The sequence below is a fragment of the Podarcis gaigeae genome, assembly GCF_964106915.1.
Source record: "Podarcis gaigeae genome assembly, chromosome: 15".
NCBI classification, from domain to species: domain Eukaryota; kingdom Metazoa; phylum Chordata; class Lepidosauria; order Squamata; family Lacertidae; genus Podarcis; species Podarcis gaigeae.
Window position 1 is genome coordinate 723,115 of NC_139692.1, and position 23,541 is coordinate 746,655.

The following is a 23,541-nucleotide window of genomic DNA, read 5'->3' on the forward strand; positions in this document are numbered from 1 at the left end:
GATCAAGATCAAATAGAAGTAATGCAACAACAAACACAAATAGAGGTGGTCAAAAAGGTGAAATACCTGGGTATATGGATAACTCCCAAAAATATAGATTTATATAAAAATAACTACGAACCAACTTGGAAGGGAATTAAAAAAGACCTGGAGGTGTGGGGGAAACTGAAGTTGTCATTTTGGGGAAGGATCTCTACAATTAAAATGAATGTGCTTCCAAAGATATTGTTCCTGTTTCAGACTATCCCCATAATTAAGGGAAGTAAGATCTTTAAGGAGTGGCAAAGAGTGATCTCAAGATACATCTGGCAGGGCAAAAAGCCGAGAATTCAATTTAAGTTGTTAACAGATACAAAGGAAAGAGGAGGCTTTGCCCTGCCAGACTTGAAACTGTATTACGAGGCTTCATGTCTTTGCTGGACGAAAGAGTGGATTAAACTAGAGAATAGTGAATTGTTGGACCTGGAGGGGTTCGACAATAGATTTGGATGGCATGCCTACTTATGGCATGAGAAAAAGAGAGCCCATAAGGGTTTTGAGAACCACATCTTCCGGGGTCCCTTAACTGAGGTATGGGACAGGTATAAAAACCTATTAGAACCTAGAACACCACGTTGGTTATCACCTCTAGAAGCAAAGAGCGTAAAGAGAATTAATATGAGAAGCAAATGGATAACATACGACCAATTGTTGTTTAAAGAAGGGGGAAAGTGGAAAATAAAACCGTACGAGCAGGTGAAAGAACATGTATATGATTGGATGCACTACTTCCAAATGAATGAGATGTTTAAGAAAGATGATAAAGAACGAGGTTTTGCGGATAAGGAATCAATATTTCAAAGTGAGATTATAGACAATGATAGTAAAAACTTATCTAAAATGTATAAACTGTTGTTAGATTGGAATTTGGAAGATGAAGAAGTTAAGTCGGTAATGATTAGCTGGGCCAGGGATGTGGGCCATAATATACAATTTGACGAATGGGAAAAATTATGGAAGGAGGGGCTAAAATTCACTGCATGTACGACATTAAAAGAAAATACGATGAAGATGTTCTATAGATGGTATATGACACCGGCAAAACTGGCAAAGATGTATAAAACATGTAATAAGTGCTGGAAGTGTGGGGATAAGGAGGGTACTTTCTATCACATGTGGTGGGATTGCAGGAAAGTGAGAGACTTCTGGGAGAAAATATACAATGAGTTAAAGAAGATTTTAAAATACACGTTTAGAAAGAAGCCAGAAGTCTTTTTGCTAGGAATAGTAGGAAATGAGATAAAAAGGAAAGACTGTAATTTTTTTCGATACGCAATTACAGCCGCAAGAGTGGTATTGGCCCAGAGATGGAAACAGCAAGAAATACCGACTGTAGAAGATTGGAGAATAAAATTGTTAGATTACGCAGAGCTAGATAAATTGACAGGGAAGATTAGATACTTAAGAGACCAAAAGTTCATCGGGGACTGGGAGAAATTTGTGGAGTATCTGGAATGTCTAAGTGAAGGACAGATGACGCCTAAGGGATTTAAAGAAGCACTGTAAAAAAGCAAGAAGTATTGTCCAAAGGGAATATATATATATAAAAAAGAGAGATAAATAATGTCAATACAAACCTGAGAAATGTGTAATGAAAATTATGATTATGGATGATTTACGGAACAGCTGAGGGAAGCCTAAAAGAGAAATAAGTTATGAAAATGATATGAAACTAACATATTTTGTGTTGTTTTGTCTGCTGATGTTTATTAATAAAAATTATATGGCAAAAAAAGAACACATTTACATCTGCCCTCATCTACTTTTAAACAACATTTCCCATAAAAATACTTGGCTAGAATAAAGCACGGACACCTAGCTTTGCAAATAAGTGAATGTTTTATTCACAGTTTTTAGAAATGGCACCAAACAAGTCTCTGTCCTTTTGGCAATAAAACAAAGATAGAAAAAAAGGTTCCAAATGACTTTAAAACAGATATTGCAGTCTTTGGGTTAGCAAAGATGCAGGTTTTTAAATCTCCCCTTTGGAGACATTCAGTTCATTTGGTTTTTCTTTCAACTGGGAGCAATTGTCTGCATAACTCCTTGTTTGCTCGTTCCAGGAAGCACGGTGGGGAGCAGAGGTTGCTGCAAGCCTGCTAATGCACACTCACTCTGGTAAGGAGCTTACAGCTCAGGTTAACCCTTTCATGTTTGCAAGTGTGAGTCAGTACTGTAATTGTATATTACATTATTTTCAATTCTTTTCCTAATGACCCCCAGCATGGAATTTGCTTTTTTCACAGCTAACACACACTGGGTCAGCACTAGCTTAGGCACTGTTTCAGTGGACAGTGCAGACCTTTGGTTGGACCAAGCTGCACTTTACTTTTGTTCTGGTCTGAACTCACATTTTGTAGCAGACAAGCTTTCTGCCAGTGTGCAGCCATCAAATAAGCAGCTTCCCCTAGGGGCCTGCTCCCACATCAGGTAGCCCTGGTTTATTATATGGTTTGCAATAATACTTGCATTTAGCAGCATAGTATCTTAAACAGCTTGTCACCAGCAAACACTGGTGGCCTTTCCAGGCTGCTGCTACAGTGGTATCTCAGGTTAAGTACTTAATTCGTTCCGGAGGTCCATTCTTAACCTGAAACTGTTCTTAACCTGAAGCACCACTTTAGCTAATGGGGCTTCCCACTGCCGCTGTGCCGCCGGAGCACGATTTCTGTTCTCATCCTGAAGGAAAGTTCTTAACCTGAAGCAATATTTATGGGTTAATGGAGTCTGTAACCTGAAGCGTATGTAACCTCAAGTGTATGTAACCCTAGGTACCACTGTACTTTGCAGCTTGGATTTAACATATCAGCAAATTCAGGTTTCTGCAGTATTATCAGAACTTTTGTGGTAAGGAAAGTGATGGGAAAATGCAGCTGAAAGTGTGGGATGACCCACAACATATAATAGTCCAGCAAGTAAATTGGAACAAATGTTCAGTGTGCAGTTGACATCCTATAACCTGTCCACAAACTATAGACCCTCCAATGCAAAAACCTGGACCATTTGTCTCTTCAACCAAGGTATAGCAATACAGCAATACTGAAGAAAATTACCCATAACGTACACTTATTACAAGGGAATAGTGTTTCATGGTTGGGCCCTATTTCATATGCCAATACATCAGATGTGAAAAATACATGTCACCTACCAAAAACAGGTTTGGCCTCTTTTGTGCCACAAAGGACTTTGTCCTTTTTACTTTTTGTTACTTATTTTTAATGAAATGTCTATATATCCATGACCTTATTATATCTGTCCTAGGTCGGAAAGAATGGTGGGTTGTTGTTTTTTGTATATGTTATCTCTTTTTTGATGTTCCTATATATTTGAAAACGCAATAAAAATATTTCAAGATTTAAATATTTACTCATATACAAACTTTCTGCAAACGTATCCAGACGGATGCTTTAGCAGCAGCTTCTCGGTAATGACTGGAGACCATTTGAAATTCAGACACCGGGAAGTGAAAAGCCGGCAAGGTTGCGCTAGAGGCGCAGCTGGACTACAATTCCCAACATCCCTGAGCGCGGCTGGCTGTACTCCTACAGCGCCCAGCTCATCCGCCCGGTTCAAAGAGGCCTTCCGGCCCTATGACGCCTTTCCCCTCCGCCGGAAATGCGCGCGGCGCAGCCCTCTACCCGTTTCCCCGCCTCCTGCCTCGCCACTCGCCTCCGACTGGCTAGATGAGAATCCCCTTTCCTGATTGGCGGAGAGGGCGGCGGCGAGGCCGGGGCGGAGCGCGGGTTTTCTGGGTAACCGGCGAAGGAGTTTCTCTGCGCGGCGGCGGCCGCCATGGCGGGCCGAGGGCCGCCGCTTTGCTACGCGCTGCTGTGCGGGCAGGCGGCGCTGCTGCTGGGCAACCTGCTGCTCCTGCAGGGCGTGCCGCGCAGCCTCCAGCACAACGCCACCCTCGGCCCCGAGCAGCCCGAGGCGGAGCCCCCCGCCAGCGCCGGAGGCGCCTTCTCCTGCCAAGGCCACGGCCCCCACGGCCCGCTCGTGCGCTGCGACCACCTGTAAGGTCCCGCGAGACTTCCGGGAGGGGGGCGGGGGGCGGCCATCTTCTCCCCCCTCGCCGGAGCCTGAGAGGCGGCTTCCTGGCGCAGCTCGAATTGGCACCCTGGCCTCTCCCCGGCCCAGTCAGGCAGTGGAATATGGGAAGGGAGTTAAAAGGATATGGGGCCCAGGAGGCGGGTGGGTCCGGCTGGGATCTGTGACTGGGCTGGCCGAGGCCAGGGTTCAGATCCTACCACAGCCATGAAGCTCGCTGGGTAGCCTTGGGTCGTAGAATCGCAGAACTGTAGAGTTGGAAGGGACAGTGAGGGTCATCTGGTCCAACCCCCTGCAGCAGGACAGGAATTTTTGCCCAACCTGGGGCTCGAACCCACAACCCAAGAGGCCTCACAACTTCTCAGTGTTGCTGGGAGGATAAACGAGGAGAGGAAGAACAGTGTTTGCCACCTGGAACTCCTTGGAGAAAAAGTGGGCTCTAAATGTAGTAAAAAAAGTAAAAAAATACCCTTGGCATACTGTCTTGGCAGGTCTGCTTAGCAGAGGTATGCGTCTGGCTGGCACTGGCCAGCTGTCACATTAAGCAGCCTGGAGGAATGCTATTTTGGGCACCCTTGGCAGGGGCAAAACTAGGCTTTATTTCACCCAGGTCAGAGACTCAGTATGGCACCCCCTCCCCCATGCATTTGTGTACTTACACACAAGCTGTGAGCCTCAGTGGCACCCCTCTGGAGGCATCGCCGCCCTAGGGTAAAAAACCCCAGCTAGCCCCCACCCCCTGGTAGCTACAGCCCTGCCCTAGGGCACTGTTGGAAATTTTAAATTGTGTCCTGTAGTTTCTTGCTGTCCGGTGTGGTGAGGGCCAGAGGAAGCATCAAAATTGGTGGGCCCTGGTGGGTGTTCAGAAGTGCTGAGGAGTGCAGTGAGGACTGCAAGGTGAGGACACAACCTCTGGGGGCAGGAGTCAGGATCCACAGGGGCAGTAGATCTGGCCTCCAAGGAATGTATAGCCAGTTCTACAGTAGCAACTGCTGTGGTGTGTTTCTTGGAGGCCAGATCTGCCACTTCCTTGGCAGCCCCTGCCCCATGCTGCCTCTACAGTGGCAGCATGGTGAATAGGAGGTGCTGCTGGTTTCCTCCCACTCCAGGGAGGAAATGGCAGGGGCTGCTCCTGGGGTCATAATTTGAGGCCGGTGGAGGGTGGCACAGTGTTTTGCTGCTTCTCTGTTGCCAAAATGTCTTGGAATGGTCCTGGGTACAGTGATAGGCATTGTGACTTAAGGCGCATTCACTCCTACACTCTAAGGTCAACTTTAAAAAAATTACTTCTGCACCGATTGCATTGTTTTAAAAAATCCAGACAGAAACTTCAGCAATAAAGGACTATACTGCCAGCTCAGAGTAGGAGTCAGCTGAGATGGTGGTTTAAAGACAGATGCAAATCCAGTTGCTACTGGCCGTAAACTGCTGCTTTCTGGGCACACAGCTGTGAAAGCTCCTTAGTTTAGTTTAGTTTATGTGTGAAGAACTAAAGGGGTAAGGATGGAACACAAAGGGTTTTTTAACAGTGGAAGGCTGTGGCTTGTGCATGGAAGGATGAGTGGTGCTGGGATGGAAGACAAAGGCGTTGCCAAAGTCTAGGGCTGGGATATGAATCAGAGCAAACTGGAGGCAAGACAGGCCTGGAGGGGAGTGGCAGAAGTTGATGTTGGGCAAAGAGAAGGGATGGTTGATGGGAAAGGGAGAAGGGAGTGTGTTGGAAATGGAGTATTAAACTTGATAGCAGGTGTCTGGGGTCAAGGATGAAAGGTTAGGTGCAAGCAGTAAACTGCCCCAGTTAGGAAGGTACAGTATGTTGGAGAGGCTGCAACGGAAGCAGACTGGAGAAGGGATGGGGTTAAATTGATGCTAGCCTGATCAATCTAAGGAAACTGGGGAACATTCATGAATTACTGCTGTGCTCTGACTTCAGCCTTTGTTCCAGCTCTTGGTCCTTGGTGCTTCTGTACTTAACTCTGGAGCCAGTGTGGTGTAGTGGTTAAGAGTGGTGGACTTGTAATCTGGGGAACCGGGTTCGCGTCTCCGCTCCTCCACATGCAGCTGCTGGGTGACCTTGGGGGCTAGTCACACTTCTCTGAAGTCTCTCAGCCTCACTCACCTCACAGAGCGTTTGTTGTGGGGGAGGAAGGGAAAGGAGAATGTTAGCCGCTTTGAGACTCCTTCGGGTAGTGATAAAGCGGGATATCAAATCCAAACTCTTCTTCTTCTTCTTCTTCTCAAAATCAAACTCACCTTGTGGTTTATTTGCAGACCTGAGGAGTTTGTAGAGTGTGAGGCTCCCATGGATCATGGTGGAAATGCCAGTGCACGAGAGGAACTGGGCTACGGATGTCTCAAGGTGGGCTCAAAAGGGATTATTTTGCTACTCTAATATTAGATAAATGTCTGGCAAATTTGGGGTAGGGATAAAGAGAGGCTCGATTTCCTGCTCCCTATGTTCCAAGATAAATGTATTCATTATGGAAAATGTATACTTAAAACAAGGAATCTAGCCCAATAAATTCTCAATTCTGTCCGCTGTTGTTGTTTTGTCCCTGTAATAGTTTGGTGGTCAGGCATATAGTGATGTGAGCCACACTCAGGTCCAATGCAAGGCACTGGATGGCATCGAATGTGCAGGCCAGCGGACCTTTCGGCGGGGGAATAAGCCATGCATAAAGTGAGTTTCCTTTTTGCTTTGTTTCTTGAGATTATTGAGATTATTGAACCCAGAATTCCTTTGCAACATTCATTGTGTGACAGGCAGTGCACAGGCTCATCCCCACTTCTGTTTGTGCCATACTTTCTAGCCACAGCTCTGTGTCCAAGCTGCCTTTTTTTGGTCCAGCTATGACACGGACGTTGTTTGCCACTGAATCTGCCACTGAATCGGAACAAACATCAATTTTCAACAAACATCAGTTTTCTGTGAATTGCAGTTTGTTCCAATTCAGAGGTAAACAGCAGATTTTCCTGGGGGAAACGGCAGGACAACAACAACAACAACAAAAAACTTACTGAAAATGGACCTAGAGATCATGGGCCTGTGCCTAGAAAGCGCAGCACAAATGGAAGTGTGGATGAGTCCTATGCAAGACAGATCTGACTCTCCTCTCCCATATTGTGTCTTACTGACTTCAAGTGTAAGGAACTATTCTTGCTCACAAACGAAGAGTAAATGCAGGTCTCTTCACTGTTCCAGCCAAGGCCTATGTAGGCACAGTCTAGTACAGGGGTAGTCAACCTTTTTATACCTACTGCCCACTAATTCATCTTTCCTGATGGTAAAATTTCCCTACTGCCCACCAGTGCTCGATGGAAGAAGGATTCAGCTTGTGCCATAGAACCCCCTACCACCCACCTAGAATCCTGAAATGCCCACTAGTGGGCAGTAGGGACCAGGTTGACAACCCCTGGGCTAGTACATTTCAAGTACAGTACATAGAGATTCTGTGCATGCTCCTTTATGCCCATTAGAGGGAACTGTTGTACAGTGAAGGCAAGGGTGGATACCAGCTCACCATGTGAAAGTTTTATTCAATTTTGTTCTCTCTCAGATACACGGGGCACTACTTCATAACTACTCTCCTCTACTCCTTTTTTTTGGGCTGCTTTGGAGTGGATCGCTTCTGCCTGGGGCACACAGGCACAGCTGTAGGGAAATTGCTCACTCTTGGAGGACTTGGGATCTGGTGGTTTGTGGACTTGATTCTTCTTATCACTGGGGGACTGATGCCCAGTGATGGAAGCAACTGGTGTACCATTTACTGAAAGTCTACAACTCTGACTGGACCTAAACCAAAGAAGAAATGGGAGGAGATTCTTTGTTCAGCTGGAGGTCTAATGTTTGGATCGTGTCTTGTAGCAGGTATAGAGGCTACACTGGTGTACTCATTTTGCTGTGGAATGACATCCTTCTAAAATGGAAATACCAGAAAAATGCAAACCATAATTCTGCTATACATACCTCATTGTCTTGTTTAAATGGAAGCTATGCTTTCCCCATCCACAAGGACCTGGGAAGACTTCTGCCCTGTAGAATAAACCTCAAAAATGGATTTACAACAATGAAGGTATTGAAGTTCTTTATATCCTTACACACTTGTGTACGCTCTAGGAGGTGCCAAAGTAGTAACTGGCTTACCCTACTCTGCTTAATCCTAGTTCTCATTGCTATACACTTTAGGTTTTCCAAATAAGTCCTATATTAGCTGAAAATACCTAGTGAAGTTGATGTAACTGCAAAAGTTACTTTCTTGTTTGATTTTAGCTCACGCTGGCAGGACTGTTTTCCCATAAGAATGTTGGCCCACAGGTCCACATGAGACAGAATGCTCCCTTAAGTTCCCCTTTCTTGTAAAAGGACGTGAAGTCTTCGGGATTGCTTCCTTATTCTCTATTAATTTGATATTGTGTTGGGATGTGGGGGAGTAGTTATCTTGACATTTAGCAATGTAAAGCCCAATTTATTGCAGAACTTCAGAATGTTTTTGCAAAGCCAGAGAAACCCAAGTGTAGTAAACCGCCAAATGGCAATTTGCTGGCTCATTTTAATAAAGTAGGGGAATTGGACTATTTTCAGTATCAGCCACAATTTAAATTGCAATTAATGAGGAAGAATGCCTCTTTTCAGTGTGTTAGACTGACAGCAGCACCTGATTAGTCTTTCCTAACCTCTATTTAAGTATGTTCTAGTGACTAATGATCAGTCCATGCTGTAGGTCAGGCCTGTGGCTGGTTGGCGGTGTGTGTGTGTTAATGCACGTGTACTTTTCAGTAACAGCATGTAAAATGTATTTCCATGTTGAGCAGATGCAGGGTTTTTTTTAAAGCTGATGGGTAAGAATAAAGTTTGGGGATCTTAAACTTAAATGTGTAACTATTTTAATCTTGTTTTGAAATTGTTATAAAAATTATGTTCTAGAGCAATAACTGGAAGTGGCATGGGGATGGGTATTCTGAAAAGCTTCTTTGTTCCCATCAAGAGATTGGCAAGTACTATAACTTGGAGCAAAGGTCAGCAAACTTTTTCAGCAGGGGGCTGGTCCAATGTCCCTCAGACCTTGTGGGGCTGGACTGTGTGTTTTTTTTGGGGAGGTGAACAAATTTCTATGCCCCACAAATAACCCAGAGATGCATTTTAAATAAAAGGACACATTCTACTCATGTAAAAACATGCTGATTCCCGGACCGTCTGCGGGCTGGATTGAAAAGGCGTTTGGGCTGGATCCAGCCCCTGGGCCTTAGTTTGCCTACCCATGACTTGGAGAGTAGGTGCTTAATCTCCTCACCTTGGAGGAGATACTTACCTATCATATTTTGCCTTTGCTTCATGGTGTTGGGAAGGAATATCCACCAGAGCCGGCATTCTCAAGACTGAAGTGGCCTTAATGGCACCTGCCAGCCCTGCACCTGGATAGGTCTGTATTAAACTTAATTCTTGTATTGCAGGCAACCTCCAACATTTGGCACACCTTCAGCTCTTCAGTTGGCCCACTAGAAAACGGGATGTCGAGTTAAATCTCTGTTTGTGTGTAGAAGGGGCATTGCACAAGGTGACCTTCAGCTGCGGAGATCTGTGATTGAAAGGAATTCCTACCCCCGCTTAACTGTTTTGTCTCACTTAAATGAGTATTTTTTAAAAAAGAAAGAAAATGGCTTGTCCATTTTCTATTTGAAATATTTGATTTGTTCATACTGGAAAACTAAGAGCTACAAGTATGTTTCCACTTTGTACAGTTCTTTCATAAACTGTTTCTGATAAGAGTATACAGCAATTTAGGATTTCAACACAAACTTTTTCTGCAGAGGGCACCTTTTTTTAATCAATTTCATCAGGTGTAACTGTCACAATGAGATCTTCGTTTCCTCGCCGTACAACAATGGAGAGGGTGCCACTGTTTTGAACAGTGTCTGTTACATCTCGGGTTGAAGTGACTGTTTTCCCATTAATTGCTATAATGACATCACCATCTTGCAAGCCAGCACTGCAACCAAAGACAGAAATGTTAAAATATAGGAAGCATTTGATTATGGCACACTTGCTTTTTATTGTGGCCAAACTGTTAGATAGCCTTAGTTTCCCCTTATCAAGTACTCTTTCAGGTTGGCCCCTTTCTCCTACTGCACACATAACTTCTAAAAGAAGCACAGGTTGCTTTGGAAGAAGCACTGCAGGGACTCCTATCTTAGGAGAGACCTTACCACCTTTAGTGGCCATGTGTCAACATGGGAATCTTTCAGAGTACTGGATGTCAGTACAAAACTTCTTTGGGCTAAAGGGAATTGTATGAACATCTGCCCTCAGGGCTGCATCACAGCTGTCCCTGTAATTCAGCATAGAAAGTGTGTGAGATGCAGTCACATTTTGACAGACAAGTATCTGGGGTGGAAGCAGCTGCCCAACATCTGTCCCCAGGAGAGTGCACTAGGGCTGGGTGATAACTGGTTTTCAATATTGCGATATATCACCAGCTAAACATTGCGATATATCGATGTATCAAAAAAGGAAGAACTACTCAGAGGCAAATAGGACAATGTCCTGGCAACTGCTACTAGTTAAGGGTCTAAAACTGATAAATTATTATACAGTGGTAAAGGTAAAGGGACCCCTGACCATTATACAGTGGTACCTTGGGTTAAATACTTAATTCGTTCCGGAGGTCTGTTCTTAACCTGAAACTGTTCTTAACCTGAAGCACCACTTTAGCTAATGGGGCCTCCTGCTGCTGCCGCGCCGCCGAAACACAATTCCTGTTCTTATCCTGAAGCAAAGTTCCAGTGTGGTGTAGTGGTTAAGAGCGGTAGTCTCATAATCCTGGGGAACCGGGTTCGCGTCTCCGCTCCTCCACATGCAGCTGCTGGGTGACCTTGGGCCAGTCACACTTCCTTGAAGTCTCTCAGCCCCACTCACCTCACAGAGTGTTTGTTGTGGGGGAGAAAGGGAAAGGAGAATGTTAGCCGCTTTGAGACTCCTTAAAGGGAGTGAAAGGCGGGATATCAAATCCAAACTCCTCCTCCTCTTCTTCTTTAACCTGAAGCACTATTTCTGAGTTAGTAGAGTCTGTAACCTGAAGCGTATGTAACCCGAGGTACCACTGTATTCACCTCATGGTACTTGCAGCAGCAGGCAAGCCAGCTGCATAGTACTCCTCACCTGGAGTACTGTGTCCAGTTCTGGGCAACACAGTTCAAGAAGGACACTGACAAACTGGAACGTGTCCAGAGGAGGGCAACCAAAATGGTCAAAGGCCTGGAAACGATGCCTTATGAGGAACAGCTAAGGGAGCTGGGCATGTTTAGCCTGGAGAAGAGGAGGTTAAGGGGTGATATGATAGCCATGTTCAAATATATAAAAGGTTGTCACATAGAGGAGGGAGAAAGGTTGTTTTCTGCTGCTCCAGAGAAGCGGACACGGAGCATTGGATCCAAACTACAAGAAAGAAGATTCCACCTAAACATTAGGAAGAACTTCCTGACAGTAAGAGCTGTTCAACAGTGGAATTTGCTGCCAAGGAGTGTGGTGGAGTCTCCTTCTTTGGAGGTCTTTAAGCAGAGGCTTGACAACCATATGTCAGGAGTGCTCTGATGGTGTTTCCTGCTTGGCAGGGGGTTGGACTCGATGGCCCTTGTGGTCTCTTCCAACTCTATGATTCTATGATTCAGAATGCATACAAATGAGACTTTTGGTTTTGGGCTTGGCTACCAAATGGTGGTAATCAGAACAATCCAAAGTTTGGTGATGTGTCATAGCGAATACCAATACTCTGGGACTTCCAGCAAGCCTGCTAGGAGGCGGCAGCAGCAGCAGCCTGGCAATGGCAGAATCAATGATCGGGGGGGGGGGGGGGGAGCAGTGGCAGCCTGGCAGTGGCACAATAATCAGCAGCATGTGAAGCCTCACTGTGGTAGTGGACAGTGGCAACAGAAGCGGTGGCAGCCTGCGAGGACTTGTTGTGGTGGCTGCAGTAGTGGTGACCTGCAAGACCTTGTGGCAGAGGCAAAAGCGACAATGGCCTGCAAGGCCTTGTCATGGCGGTGGCAGCAGTACTGTGAGGCCTTGCAGTTGTGGCAGAAGATGGCAGAAGCAGAGGTGGCCTGCAAGACCTCATGAAGGCAGGCTGCCAGAGCTTCTGCCATCGCCTACCACTACTGCCAGGAGAGCTTGCAGGCCACCGCCACTTCTTGTCACCATGGCGAGGCCTTGCAAGCCCCACTGCTGGTGTTGCCACGAGGCCTCGCAGGCTGCCACTACTATTGGTGCAATGCGTTGCCACTGCAAGACCTTGCAAGATGCCACTGCTACTTCTGCCCTCTCCCGTTGTTGCCATGAGGGCTTGCAGACTACCACTGATTGTGCCGCCACTGTGAGGCCTTGCAGGTTGTCAGCGCTATTGCCGACATGTACTGCGGTCATGGCAAGCTGTTTCTGTCTCCTAGCAGGCCTGCTGGCAGTCCCAGATTTTTTGTATTCACTATGACTCATCACCGTACTTTGGAGTGTCCCGAGTGCCATCATTTGGATGTATTTTGGCTTGCCTGCTGCTGAAACTGTGTGTGTGATGATCGAAAATATTGCCATTTATCTGTTTTAGTCCCCTAAGTAGTTGCAGTTGCCAGGACATTGATAACACTGTAGTGTTTAGCTGGTGAGTTAGTGTGATGTTTAGTTGGTGAGTTATTGCCTAGCCCTTACACACATTGTGATTCGCAAACTATTTCCAGCTCAAATATGGAGCAACACAATGAACTTCAAACTGGTTTTGGCTGATATATCAACATATTGCCCAGCCTAGTGTACACCCAGATTATTAGGTTTTGCTTTAAAAGTGTTACTGTAAAACCACCTTAAGTTTGTTCTAAAGTTGGAAACAGTTTGCACACTTTGTGATCTTCACTCAGGCCTTTCTCTGTACAGCAGCCTTCCCCAGCCCAGTGTCTTCCAGATGTTTTTGACTACATCTCCTCCAGCAGCTGGTACTGATGGGAAGCTGTTGTCCAAAACACCTGCAGGCTGTTAAGACATCCTTTCTACAGGGAACTCTTATACAGCTGCCTCAGTCTGCCCTAGTTTCCTGCCCGCCTTGGGGATTAACATTCACAGAGGGGTCTAAGTGGGTAGGCTGTCCCTGGGCTATTTCCTATCTAATTATTCCTGCTCCTAGAAGACTCGTGTGAGCCATGGTTATGCAAACAGTTTAGTAAATGCACCTCTGTGCAAATCTTCATAAAGAATATAGTGTTTCTCTCTCTCTTTTTTAATCCCATGGGGAACAGGGAATTGGATGCAATAACAGCTCACTCACTGGCTTCAGCAAGACCCCCTCATAATAAAGTTTGAAGGGATGACATTTTGTGCCTCTGCTCAGATAGGCAAACAGTGCAGCTTGGTGAGGACTGGTACCACTTGCCTAGGATGGCTTTTACCTCTTCAAGAATATGCTTGACCCTTATTCACAACCTGAACCACCATAACAAACGCTGCACTGGTTCAAAGCCAGAGTGCACTCTTCAAACATCAGCTGCCCCCGTCTATCTCTTGAATAGGGCTTCCAGCAGGTGTGGAGAATCATAGCCGCCCCCCCCCCCGATGTCACTCAACTAAACAGCAGGGCACTTGCTTTGCAATATGTCCAGTGTTTAATGCAGGTAACACAACATACACCGTTTTGCTGTTATTAAAACGTAGTTCACTACTGGGTTTAAGGGACTTAAATCAATGCATGAAATATGGGGGGGGGGGTGCTGAACAAAGCTGACTTATAGCACAGGTGTGTCCCTGTGGCCAAGATCCAGTTCTGTGCTGCAGTTTTGTTTTTTAACATTTTCTGCAAGAAATTGGGTAGCACCGTACTATCATTGCAGAGAATGTGTGTGTGAGAGCAGCATTTCTAAATCAGAAACATTCCCAGAGAAGCAAGCCAAGCACTCTTACTTTCTATCCAATCCCAATAATATGTGGATGGGTAGAAATTAATATTTTACCTTGCAGCTGCTGTTCCTTGAATCACTTCGTAGACATAGACACCCGAGCTCAGGTCTGGGAAATCCCTGTCCCGCCGTCTCAGTTCACGGATGAGACTAAGGGAAGAGATCAGGACAGTATAGTCAATCAGGTGGTCTACCCACTAAATGCAGAAATCCCAAATCTAATCAAAACACTGTAGGTGTTTAGCAGCACAACTGAGGTGAGTATAACAAGCCATGGCCTCCCCCAACCCCTCCCCCCACAACTGGTGATAGTGCTGCCAGGAAACATCCCTGCCAGCAGGGGACAATACATGGGCATTGGTGGTGGGTGTGAGGAGACTGCACACCCTTCACTAGTTTGAATTTGTCTGGGCAGCTTGAAAGAGGAACACTGAGGACATCACCACCGTCAACATTTCCCCAAGTTCTACCTATTGAGCAAACATTAAGTTTCCCACTTAAGCTGTTTTAGGGACTAGGTGGGAAATAATGGTTTATGGGGCAGGTTACAGAACAGGACCTGAGTGACCACTAGCAAATGAGTACTCAAATAACTTTATTTGGGGGGGCTTCAGTCATGCAATACTAACATGAACTTGGCCTAACACAAGAGGCCAGGCGGGAGCCACACAGGTGAAAGACAGGGATGTGGGACTGAAGACTTACTTGAAAGTGAGAGGGAGCATTCGGAGTCCCAGGTATTTTTTCTTGGGTCTCATCTTCCCTAGAGAGACATGAGAGTTAGAAGCATTCTCAACAAAGTCATGAAAAGAAAGGACAGGTTGGGTCTGGCCCCCTCTCTTTCTCTGTGTACACAAAGGCCTAAACAAGCAGGTGTTTCCCTGCTCTGCACTCAAAAAAAGGACCGAGGGATTGTGTGAACTAGACAGAAGGTTCTCTGATAGCCTTAAAAACACGTATATTCATAAGAAAGTGGGAATCTCCTTTCCAGGGATTCAGAGAAGAGTCTTTACCTGCTCTGCCTGGAGAGATTGGCAATTGATCCTGGGGTGCAAAGCAGTTGCTCTCCCGCTGAGTTACAGCCGTTTCTACTGCCTACAGGGAGTGTCTGCGTGGGAGCCCTACCTCACAAAACAAGAAACAGGCTTCCTGTTACCTTTCATGTAGCGATTGTGATAATCTTCCAGGAACTGGCGGATTCGATCAGAGGGGATGGCAAAGGAGATGCCGGCTGTGACCTTCAGGGTGTTCATTCCAATGACTTCACCATCCTAATGGAAAGAGAGCAGCTGCTGTGGCCAAATGGAAGGATTTCCATCCCCTTTCACACCTTTTTTCTCTTATCACATTATTTCCTCTATAAATGTTTTTTTTTTTTTAAATACACACACAAAAATACAGATAGTGGCTAGTGGAAGAATGATAAAGAAAAACACACTTTAAGTTTAGACAAAAATGAGAGGTGAGAACAATAAAATAATATCTTACCAAGTTTACCAGTGGCCCTCCAGAATTCCCATACTGCAAAAGAACAGAATTGAAGAGGGGGTTAATCAATGCATTCCAAATCCACTTCTTACAGAATTCACAGGTGATGGAACATTTGCCAATGCGCTTCCAAAGAGTTTACAGCCCATTTTGCCTACAATCATCAGAATTTTCTTAGGTTTGTAGTGTGTTAAGTCACTCTCTAAAAAAGCCCCAGCCTCTGACTGACTTGGCTTCAGCTTCTCAACCATCTGCTCCCACCCCAGGCCCCACCTGTGCTTCTGTGCACTCATGGAAACAGTTTCTCCTATAGAACTTAAGGTCCCTGACAAACACATTTCAAAGAAGCAAAAATGTATATGTAAATATGTGCCTGCCTGAATATCCAAGTGGGTCAGAACAGATCCCCCATCCCTGGCAGAGTCGCACTTGCTTGTCAACACGACACAATGTCAGAGGACCCATTTTTCTCTTGCAGCACGGCAAATTGTACAACCATGGAAACTCAAAGGCCAAGCAAGCATTGCTTGAAGTTACTGCTGATTGGTGCTGACTTGAAGCCCCCCTTGGGCAGGGTCCCCACTGGTCTCAGCAAGCTTGAAGTAGCTGCCAATCAGGTGATTTGTGCTGCTTCAAGCTCCATTTCCTGGCAGGGCTTGGCTGCGCTATGGAGCTCCCTGTGGATATCTCATTGGGCAGGCTGTCACTGGCAACCGGCTGACTGGTGCAAACGACAAGCCTCTTTTCCAAGGAACTATCAGAAGCACCCTTTAAGGCTCCCAATGGCATGTTGGCAGTCCTACAGGTATTATGACGTTGAGGTGGGGCAGGGGAGTGTGGTTTTGAGGGAAACTCAGGGGCCAAATTTGGCTTGGAGGCTAGAGGTTCCCCAAGCCTCAAAGAATCCCTCCTCATTCATTTCTACCCACTGCAAGATCAAAGAGAAGGCGGGCATGCATGCAAGACAGAAGGAGAAACCCAAGAAGAATGGCAAACCAAAACTTCACCAAACTTCCTGGCAGCAATGCTACTGACTGCCACATTTGAGCTGGAGGAGCGTCTCCCCCCCCCCCCCGAGTCTCTTACATTTATAATGGCGTCAGTCTGGATGTATTCCATGTCGGAGTCCTTAAGGCCAAGCTCCTTCCCATCTCTCTGCGTGCTGCTCACAATTCCCGTTGTCACTGTGTTTTGCAGGGAGAAAGGGCTGCCCAGAGCCACCACAAACTCCCCAGGACGCAGCTCAGAGGACTTGCCCAGCAGGAGGACTGGGAGGGCCATCTGCACAGGGTTTAAAATATGGTTTTTATTTTTTAAAGGGGTCACTCACCTGGTCCCCTGTGGCAATTCAGACTAGTTTGTAGGCAGAGAAGCTACCATTGTTTCTTCCTGCCCATAAGTAGCTAGTGTGTGGACCGGCAGGCTTGAGAGGCAGCAGTTGTAGTGGCCTTCTTCGATTCTGCTCTCTCAAATACCAGCCCAGTTTATGGAATGAATTCTGCCACCCTCTTTACACCACTGTAATATGACAAGAAAGAGTCTGAGCCTTGGGGGTTTCTTGTCCTGCTGAGAAACAAAGCCGTTCTCACCTGGGGGTCTATTTTGATCAGGGCGATGTCCAGTTTGTGGTCAACATCTTTCACCTTGGCATCAAACTGGTGGCCATTCTGGAGCTCCACTTTGATCCTATGCTTGTTGGTGAGAACATGGGCGTTGGTGAGGATCAGGCCATCCTCGGACACAATGAAGCCCGAACCGCTGGATACCAGGACTTCTTTGTTTGTGTAAGGTGACCTGCCACAGGGTCACACAGAGACAAATTCACTACCGCTAGCCACAAAAATCTGCATTCATTCATTTATCATTTCAATTTGTATCCCACCCTTCCTCTCAAAGCCCAGCAACAGATTAATACAATTAAAAATAAAATTAACGCATGTTTAAAACAGGTAAAAACAAAGGTCTGAGCAATGAGGCTGGAGATATAGCATGTTTAGAGCAGTGAGACTGTTTACCCTGCCAACAAATCAGTCCAAATGTAACATTTCCTTCCCTGTGACAAGCTTGGGGCAAGTACAGCATGAAGGAGAAACATATCCACTTCAATGGGAAAAAGCAAGCAATGCAGGAGTCTGACTGGCCAGCATCTGTCATGCCACCAACATACCTATGTTACATAACAATTTTGCAACATCCATAAAAATGTTTGCTTTTTTTTTTAAAAAAAAAGTAAGAAAATAGCATGAGGTGAAAGCTGAATGCAGTGTTTTTAAAACTGTTTGGCCTGTCCAGGAGAAAAAGCAAGACTCACACATTTCACCCAGCATCTCTCATCTTGCTGGAAGGTCTGCACGTTGCATAAACTTGCAAAATCAGGACAAATCTAGGCTTATGCTGGAAGTGAAGAGCCTGCTCTGCAAATACTGTATCTGTCCTACTCTTTAGCTTTTGATTAACAAAATACAAATAGGTACCAAAAACACCTGAAGCCAGCCCTGTTCAGGGAAGTTTTTAATGTTTGATATTTTATCGCTTTTTAAATATTCTGTTGGGAGCCACTCAGAGTGGCTGGGGAAATCCAGCCAGATGGGCAGGGTATGTATGTAATGTATGTATGTATGTATGTATGTATGTATGTATGTGTCAGGGTTTCAGGGACAGAGAGCGAGGGGGAGGGGTCCCAGGGTGACGAGGAAGAGGACGACGATGACCCGAGGTTGTCAGTGAGTCCGTCAAGTGAATCCGAGGATTCCCAAAAGGGAGCCCCCCTGGTCAGGCCAAGGGGCAGTAGAGAGGGAAGCAGTCAGAAGCAGGGGAACGAAGAGGGAATCCCCAGTGGGGGTTGGAGATCGGGACCGGCCTCTCCGTCGGAACGGAGTGAAGGGGGTGGAGTTACCAGTGTGTCAGGAGGAGCAGAACAGGGAGCAGAGAGGGGAAGGAGTTCGGAGCAGAACGTCCTGCAGGAAGGGGAGGAGTGTAGTACCGAGAGTAGCGTAACGGTCGAAAGGAAGGTCAGAAGCAACGTACGCGCGCCAAGTTCAAATGTGGAGGCGCGCGGAAATGAGGAGAGCCCTGAGGAGGAGCCTGGTCCCAAAGCACGAAGGAGGGGGGAGCAGGCGTCAGAAGACTCAGCCTCGGGGGAGTCCCGAAGGGAGGGAGCACAGGGGGGCAGGAAGACCCTGCGGAAAAGGAAGGAGAGGAAAAGGTGGAGCAGTACAAGCCTCTTAAGCTGGTGCAGGGGCGGGACTGACTCAGAGGGGACTTCAAACATCTAAGGGTAACAGATGCTGAGCCACAGAGCCTGGATGTAACGACAACAATGTTCTTCAATAAAACCTTTTGTATATAACTTGGACTGGATTTTGGTCTCTTGTGAGCTGGGACCACGGGTGGCTCTGACAGTATGTATAAATAAATAAATAAGTATTAACAACAACAAACTTTCCATACAAGACAGCAGAGGAGAGGAGGATGACCTTCACACTGCAAATCATATTTAAGAGGAAAGCTCTTTAGGCATATGAGCTTCTGCAAATCTAACTAATTCCCATATAACATCCATGTTTGTACCACTCAATAGTTCAAAGTTTGATATAAAAACAAGAAAATAAAGGGAAGTGATGCAGCTCAGTGACCAGGTACATGTTTTGCTTGCAGAAGGTCCCAAGTTGAGTCTCCAGGTGGCTGATGGGGTCTTCTGGAGCTAAAAAAAACTTTGGTCATAATCCAATACAGTGGAACCTCGGGTTACATATGCTTCAGGTTACAGACTTCGCTAACCCAGAAATAGTACCTCGGGTTAAGAACTTTGCTTCAGGATGAGATCAGAAATTGTGCTCTGGCAGCGCAGTGGCATCGGGAGGCCCCATTAGCTAAAGTGGTGCTTCAGGTTAAGAACAGTTTCAGGTTAAGAATGGACCTCCAGAACGAATTAAGTACTTAACCCGAGGTACCACTGTACTAAACTATATGCTTAAGCCCATTGATTATGGCATTATGCCCATTGAAAGCTGTTTCAGATCTGCTCCTAAGTTATCCATGCATAGTACTTCTGACTGTACTATATCCTATCAGACAATAACTCAAATAAAAATTAAGCCAAGCTTTAATCAGGGCAGTCAGCTAATGGAAATATTTGCCTTCAAATTGCTTAGTAATCCTAAAATGAAGCAGTGGATCTATTTCCATGTCAAAAGCTCTTCTAGGTGGAAGATAACGTATCAGTAAAATTTAATTAATTCCCATCCATCCTCATTTGAGGGCAATGGAGAGAAATTAATTACACCAGCTCCATGCTGGTGCGGCCTGAGAAGATTGGATTTACTTTGGATTACGGAGATCCATCATCAGCTCTGCCTTGCCCTTCAAATGCCCAGTTTGAAGCTCTCGAGCTCTTTCTCAGGGGCCACACCAAGGCAGTGCTTTTCTGCTGGCAGAGGGCACCTCCACCATCTCCTAAAACCCTCCAGCAGGAATCACTAGGCAGTTAGCGTTGCAGCCTCAATCAAGTGCCTTCATATTACATAGCTTAGTTGCACTTTGCAGGCTTTGTTGAGCAATCAGATGGATTAATTGATTAAAAATAATATTTGTACTGACTGGAAAGGTGCCTCTGAACTGGGAAACCTTTTTTTAAAAAATTGATGGTTTCTGATTTCTAAAAACCCCAATGGCCATATTAGAAAAGGCATTCTCTCTCACATTGCATGGTGCCCTGCTGCCGCACAACCATGCATTGTTTAAAATATGGTTACATTATTCAAAAACTGTTTTTATTTACAAACAAATGTATGCAGATTCAATTGATTCATTAATCATTTAAAACTCATATGTTGAACTGACCAAGATTTCTTAAACCAAGTGACCAAGGTTCAATATGCTGCTGTAATAAAATAAAACAAAAGTGTGCAAGCCGTGGCGACTATGTCTTAAGCATCACCACACAAGACCACCCTTCCCCCAGGCTGAAAATGGCCTCATTCACTGCTTTGGCTGAAGCTCCTGGCTTTAAAGCAGGCATAGGCAAACTCAGCCCTCCAGATGTTTTGGGACTACAACTCCCATCATCCCTGACCACTGGTCCTGTTAGCTAGGGATGATGGGAGTTGTAGTCCCAAAACATCTGGAGGGCTGAGTTTGCCTATGCCTGCTTTAAAGAGCTGGGTGAGGGAGCTCCTATAGCGCCACAGTTGACCAAGGAATAACCTCTGCAAAAAAAGTTAATGGGCAGACAAGTGGCTAATTTCTCCCTCTAACTAATGGAGCTTACCTGCGGAAGAGTTCCAAGTGCACTACGGCAGGAGCAATCTTCTCCACCACATCAGCAATAAAGTTGAACTTGTATCGCAGACTGTTGGGGTCCACAAGACCTGTGAAGAAAGGGATGTGTCTGGCACTTGTCCAATACAAAGTTGGATCTCAACATGCTCTGCAAGCAGGGACAGGCAAACTTCAGGCTGGCAGGATATATTTTGTTTTTATACTGGATCCCAGAGAGCCTCTAGCTGGAGGAAGATGCAAGAGAGCAGCGGAATGGCAACATATTCTTAGAAATATGGAGCAAGGGGCCTCTGGGCATATGCTTAGCCCAGGCATTTGTTTTCAGTCCTGTCACATGAAAAGCCACTCCTGGTTTTCCGCTACAGCTGCTTTCTTTCAAAATTAGGGAGCTGAGAGGAGTCTTGCTTACCTACTGTAAATCACTACAAGGCTATTGATAGATCCACTCTCCCCTGCTCTACAGCAGAGGTTCCCAAACTCCACTCCAGCCCCACCTCATGGACCACTTAAAAATCATTTAATGTTTTTTCTGTCTGTTGCAGCAACTGTAATGTACATTGTATTTAACTGTATTACAATTAATAACACAAAGATTAAAGATTAATATGCACTACAATAAATGTGCCATCTTCCATGTTCAGCCACAAAGCCAGACATATCACAGAACACCTGGATGAAGTTTGCAGACCAAGTGTGGTCCACAGACCATGGATTGAGATTGCCTGCTCTACAGTCTGCACCTGACACAAAAGAAATACACAAAGGACACATAAAGTGTATGCAGAAAGGATCAAAGTGGACCAGATTTTATTGGATTGCAACTCCCCTCATCCCTAGCCATGAACTATCCTAGCTGATGGGAATTGTAATACCTGTGCCAAACTCTGAAGAGTGCCTGGGTAGAAAAGGCTGCTGCAGGCAACCTTGGGTTAACTAGAACAGCTTCCTAAGGGAGTCAGTTCATAGGGGACAGATTCCTTCCTTTTTGCAACATTTGAATAAGCTAAGAATTCACTTCTAGCATTTGCAGGAAAAGAAGAGCCCAAAATCCTAACTTGGGGCTCAGCAGTTGAGACGACGTCACCTCAAGCAATCCATCCATAAATTCAGCCGCCAGTCCCCCAAATGGCTTCACAGACGTTCCTCTTCTGAGGACTCTGCACTTGTTCGCCAGTGGCTGAAGCCGGGAGCGGACTCCGCTGAGAAGCGTAAGGCTCGAGTCGGGAGATGATCTGCCGAGTCTCCCCGGCAGCTGGCCTTCCCAGGTAGACTGCCTGGGAGGCTGCTGCTCTCCCTCCTCGGCCAACCCGACTGCTGCTCTGAAAGCTCTCCCGGCCCGGACATCTCGGCGGGTTGCGCACCTTTTTCTCCGCAGCCGCCCTTCTGGACGGCGATGACAGGCAGCTCCCTCCGACGGCCGGCCTGCTGGTTCTCGGCGCGCAGGTGGCACAGGCTCCGGTAGGTGCGCCCGTCGCTGCCGCACACGGCCAGCGGGGACTCAGCGCACCAGCAGGTGCCGCGCGCGCCGCCTCCGCCCGGCGGCCTCCGGCAGGCCAGTCCGCGGGCGCAGCGCCCGCCCGGGGCGCACGGCTGCCCTTCCCCGCCCGCGCACTCCCAGCAGCAGCCGCAGCGGTCGGGCCGCAGCTCCCCGCCGGCCGCCGAGCAGGCCAGCGCCGAGCGCCCGGGGCAGCGCTCCGGCTCGCACGTCGGCGGGCAGGGCGGCGACGGGGCGGCCGCCACGGCCAGCAGCGCCCCCAGCAGCCAGCGGAGCCGCGGAGCCGCCATGGCCAAGAAGGGGCCCACCTCTGCTCGACGGCCGCGCCGACGGCGCCTTATAGCCCGGCGGGCGGGCGGGCGGGCGGGGAAAGGGAGGCCCTCGGGGCGCAATCGCAGGAGGGGCCGCGCACTGTCCAAAACAGAAAGCGAAATGCTGAATATATCCATTCGTTCCAGGGTCAAGCACATCGTTTTAGAAAATGTGTAGATTTCTTAAATATGAGTGTAGGTTGTTTTGCACAGGGGGAAAAGATACGCCTTAGTGTTGATTTTCCTGTCGACTCCACTCCTGATCACTTTCTCAAGGATGGAAACTGCAGGGCAAGAAAATAAGGCGCTATAGTGACGAATAGCAGAGTTTGTAGTCAAACTAGCCGCAATTAGGCACCTGGCACAGCAAAGGGCTTGGGAAGACTGTCTAGATCAGACCTTCTTAAATTCTAGTCCACAGATGTTGTGTGGTCTGGAACCCTTTTTGAGGTGGTCCATGGAAAGGCCCTGATGCTTGGCCCTGCACTGGTAAGCCAGTGGAGGTCAAAGTGGCCTTAGGCAGGCGACTCTCTGGGCCCAGAATAAGTAGACTCTTCCCACCCCCCTAGCATTTTACCAGTTAAAATAGTGGTTCTCAAGGGTGTGGAGAGGATGGCAAGTTGGGCGGAAGATTCAAGGACAATCAAATCTTTGAACATTTCAGTGTGGTATGTTATGGGGGGGTATATCCCCCATTATCATATTATAAAGTAGTCGTGTACTGTGTTATAAATCAAGCACTGCTGGTTGTTGTTTCTTTTTGTTTCCCAATGTCTTATCAGTAAAAAGTTGAGTGTGGCGTGAGCAAATTTTTTCCTGAAAGTGTGGACCAGAGAAAAAAGTTTGAGAACCAACAAATTAAGGGTCCTTTTTCAGTGGCTTGGCTTGGGCCCCCACTTTCCACAATACAGCACACCTTTTTTTCAATGTTGCCAGTGCTGAAGAAAATAA

The 23,541-nt window shown here is 46.6% G+C and overlaps 2 protein-coding genes across 2 annotated transcripts; one reads left to right on the plus strand and one right to left on the minus strand.

Moving 5' to 3' along the window:
• The first annotated feature begins 3,634 nt into the window (after positions 1-3,634).
• TM2D2 (TM2 domain containing 2) lies at positions 3,635-8,154 on the plus strand. The gene is made up of 4 exons (XM_083713824.1): positions 3,635-4,052; positions 6,358-6,445; positions 6,651-6,766; positions 7,644-8,154. Exons 1-4 carry the CDS (start codon positions 3,832-3,834, stop codon positions 7,855-7,857), a joined length of 639 nt encoding a protein of 212 aa, XP_083569950.1. The 5' UTR covers positions 3,635-3,831; the 3' UTR covers positions 7,858-8,154.
• Positions 8,155-9,883: 1,729 nt separating this feature from the next.
• HTRA4 (HtrA serine peptidase 4) lies at positions 9,884-22,749 on the minus strand (the record flags this gene model as incomplete). The annotated part of the gene is made up of 9 exons (XM_083714245.1): positions 9,884-10,073; positions 14,071-14,166; positions 14,722-14,779; positions 15,173-15,287; positions 15,505-15,537; positions 16,591-16,785; positions 17,094-17,298; positions 20,774-20,873; positions 22,146-22,749. 9 exons carry the CDS (start codon positions 22,747-22,749, stop codon positions 9,908-9,910), a joined length of 1,572 nt encoding a protein of 523 aa, XP_083570371.1. The 3' UTR covers positions 9,884-9,907.
• Positions 22,750-23,541: the final 792 nt, after the last annotated feature.

Excerpts from the sequence above, each read along its gene's own strand:
- TM2D2 (XM_083713824.1), top strand. The coding sequence starts at position 3,832 with ATGGCGGGCCGAGGGCCGCCGCTTTGCTACGCGCTGCTGTGCGGGCAG. Across the intron at positions 4,053-6,357 it reads CTCGTGCGCTGCGACCACCT|ACCTGAGGAGTTTGTAGAGT; the intron begins GTAAGGTCCCGC and ends GTTTATTTGCAG. Across the intron at positions 6,446-6,650 it reads TGGGCTACGGATGTCTCAAG|TTTGGTGGTCAGGCATATAG; the intron begins GTGGGCTCAAAA and ends TCCCTGTAATAG.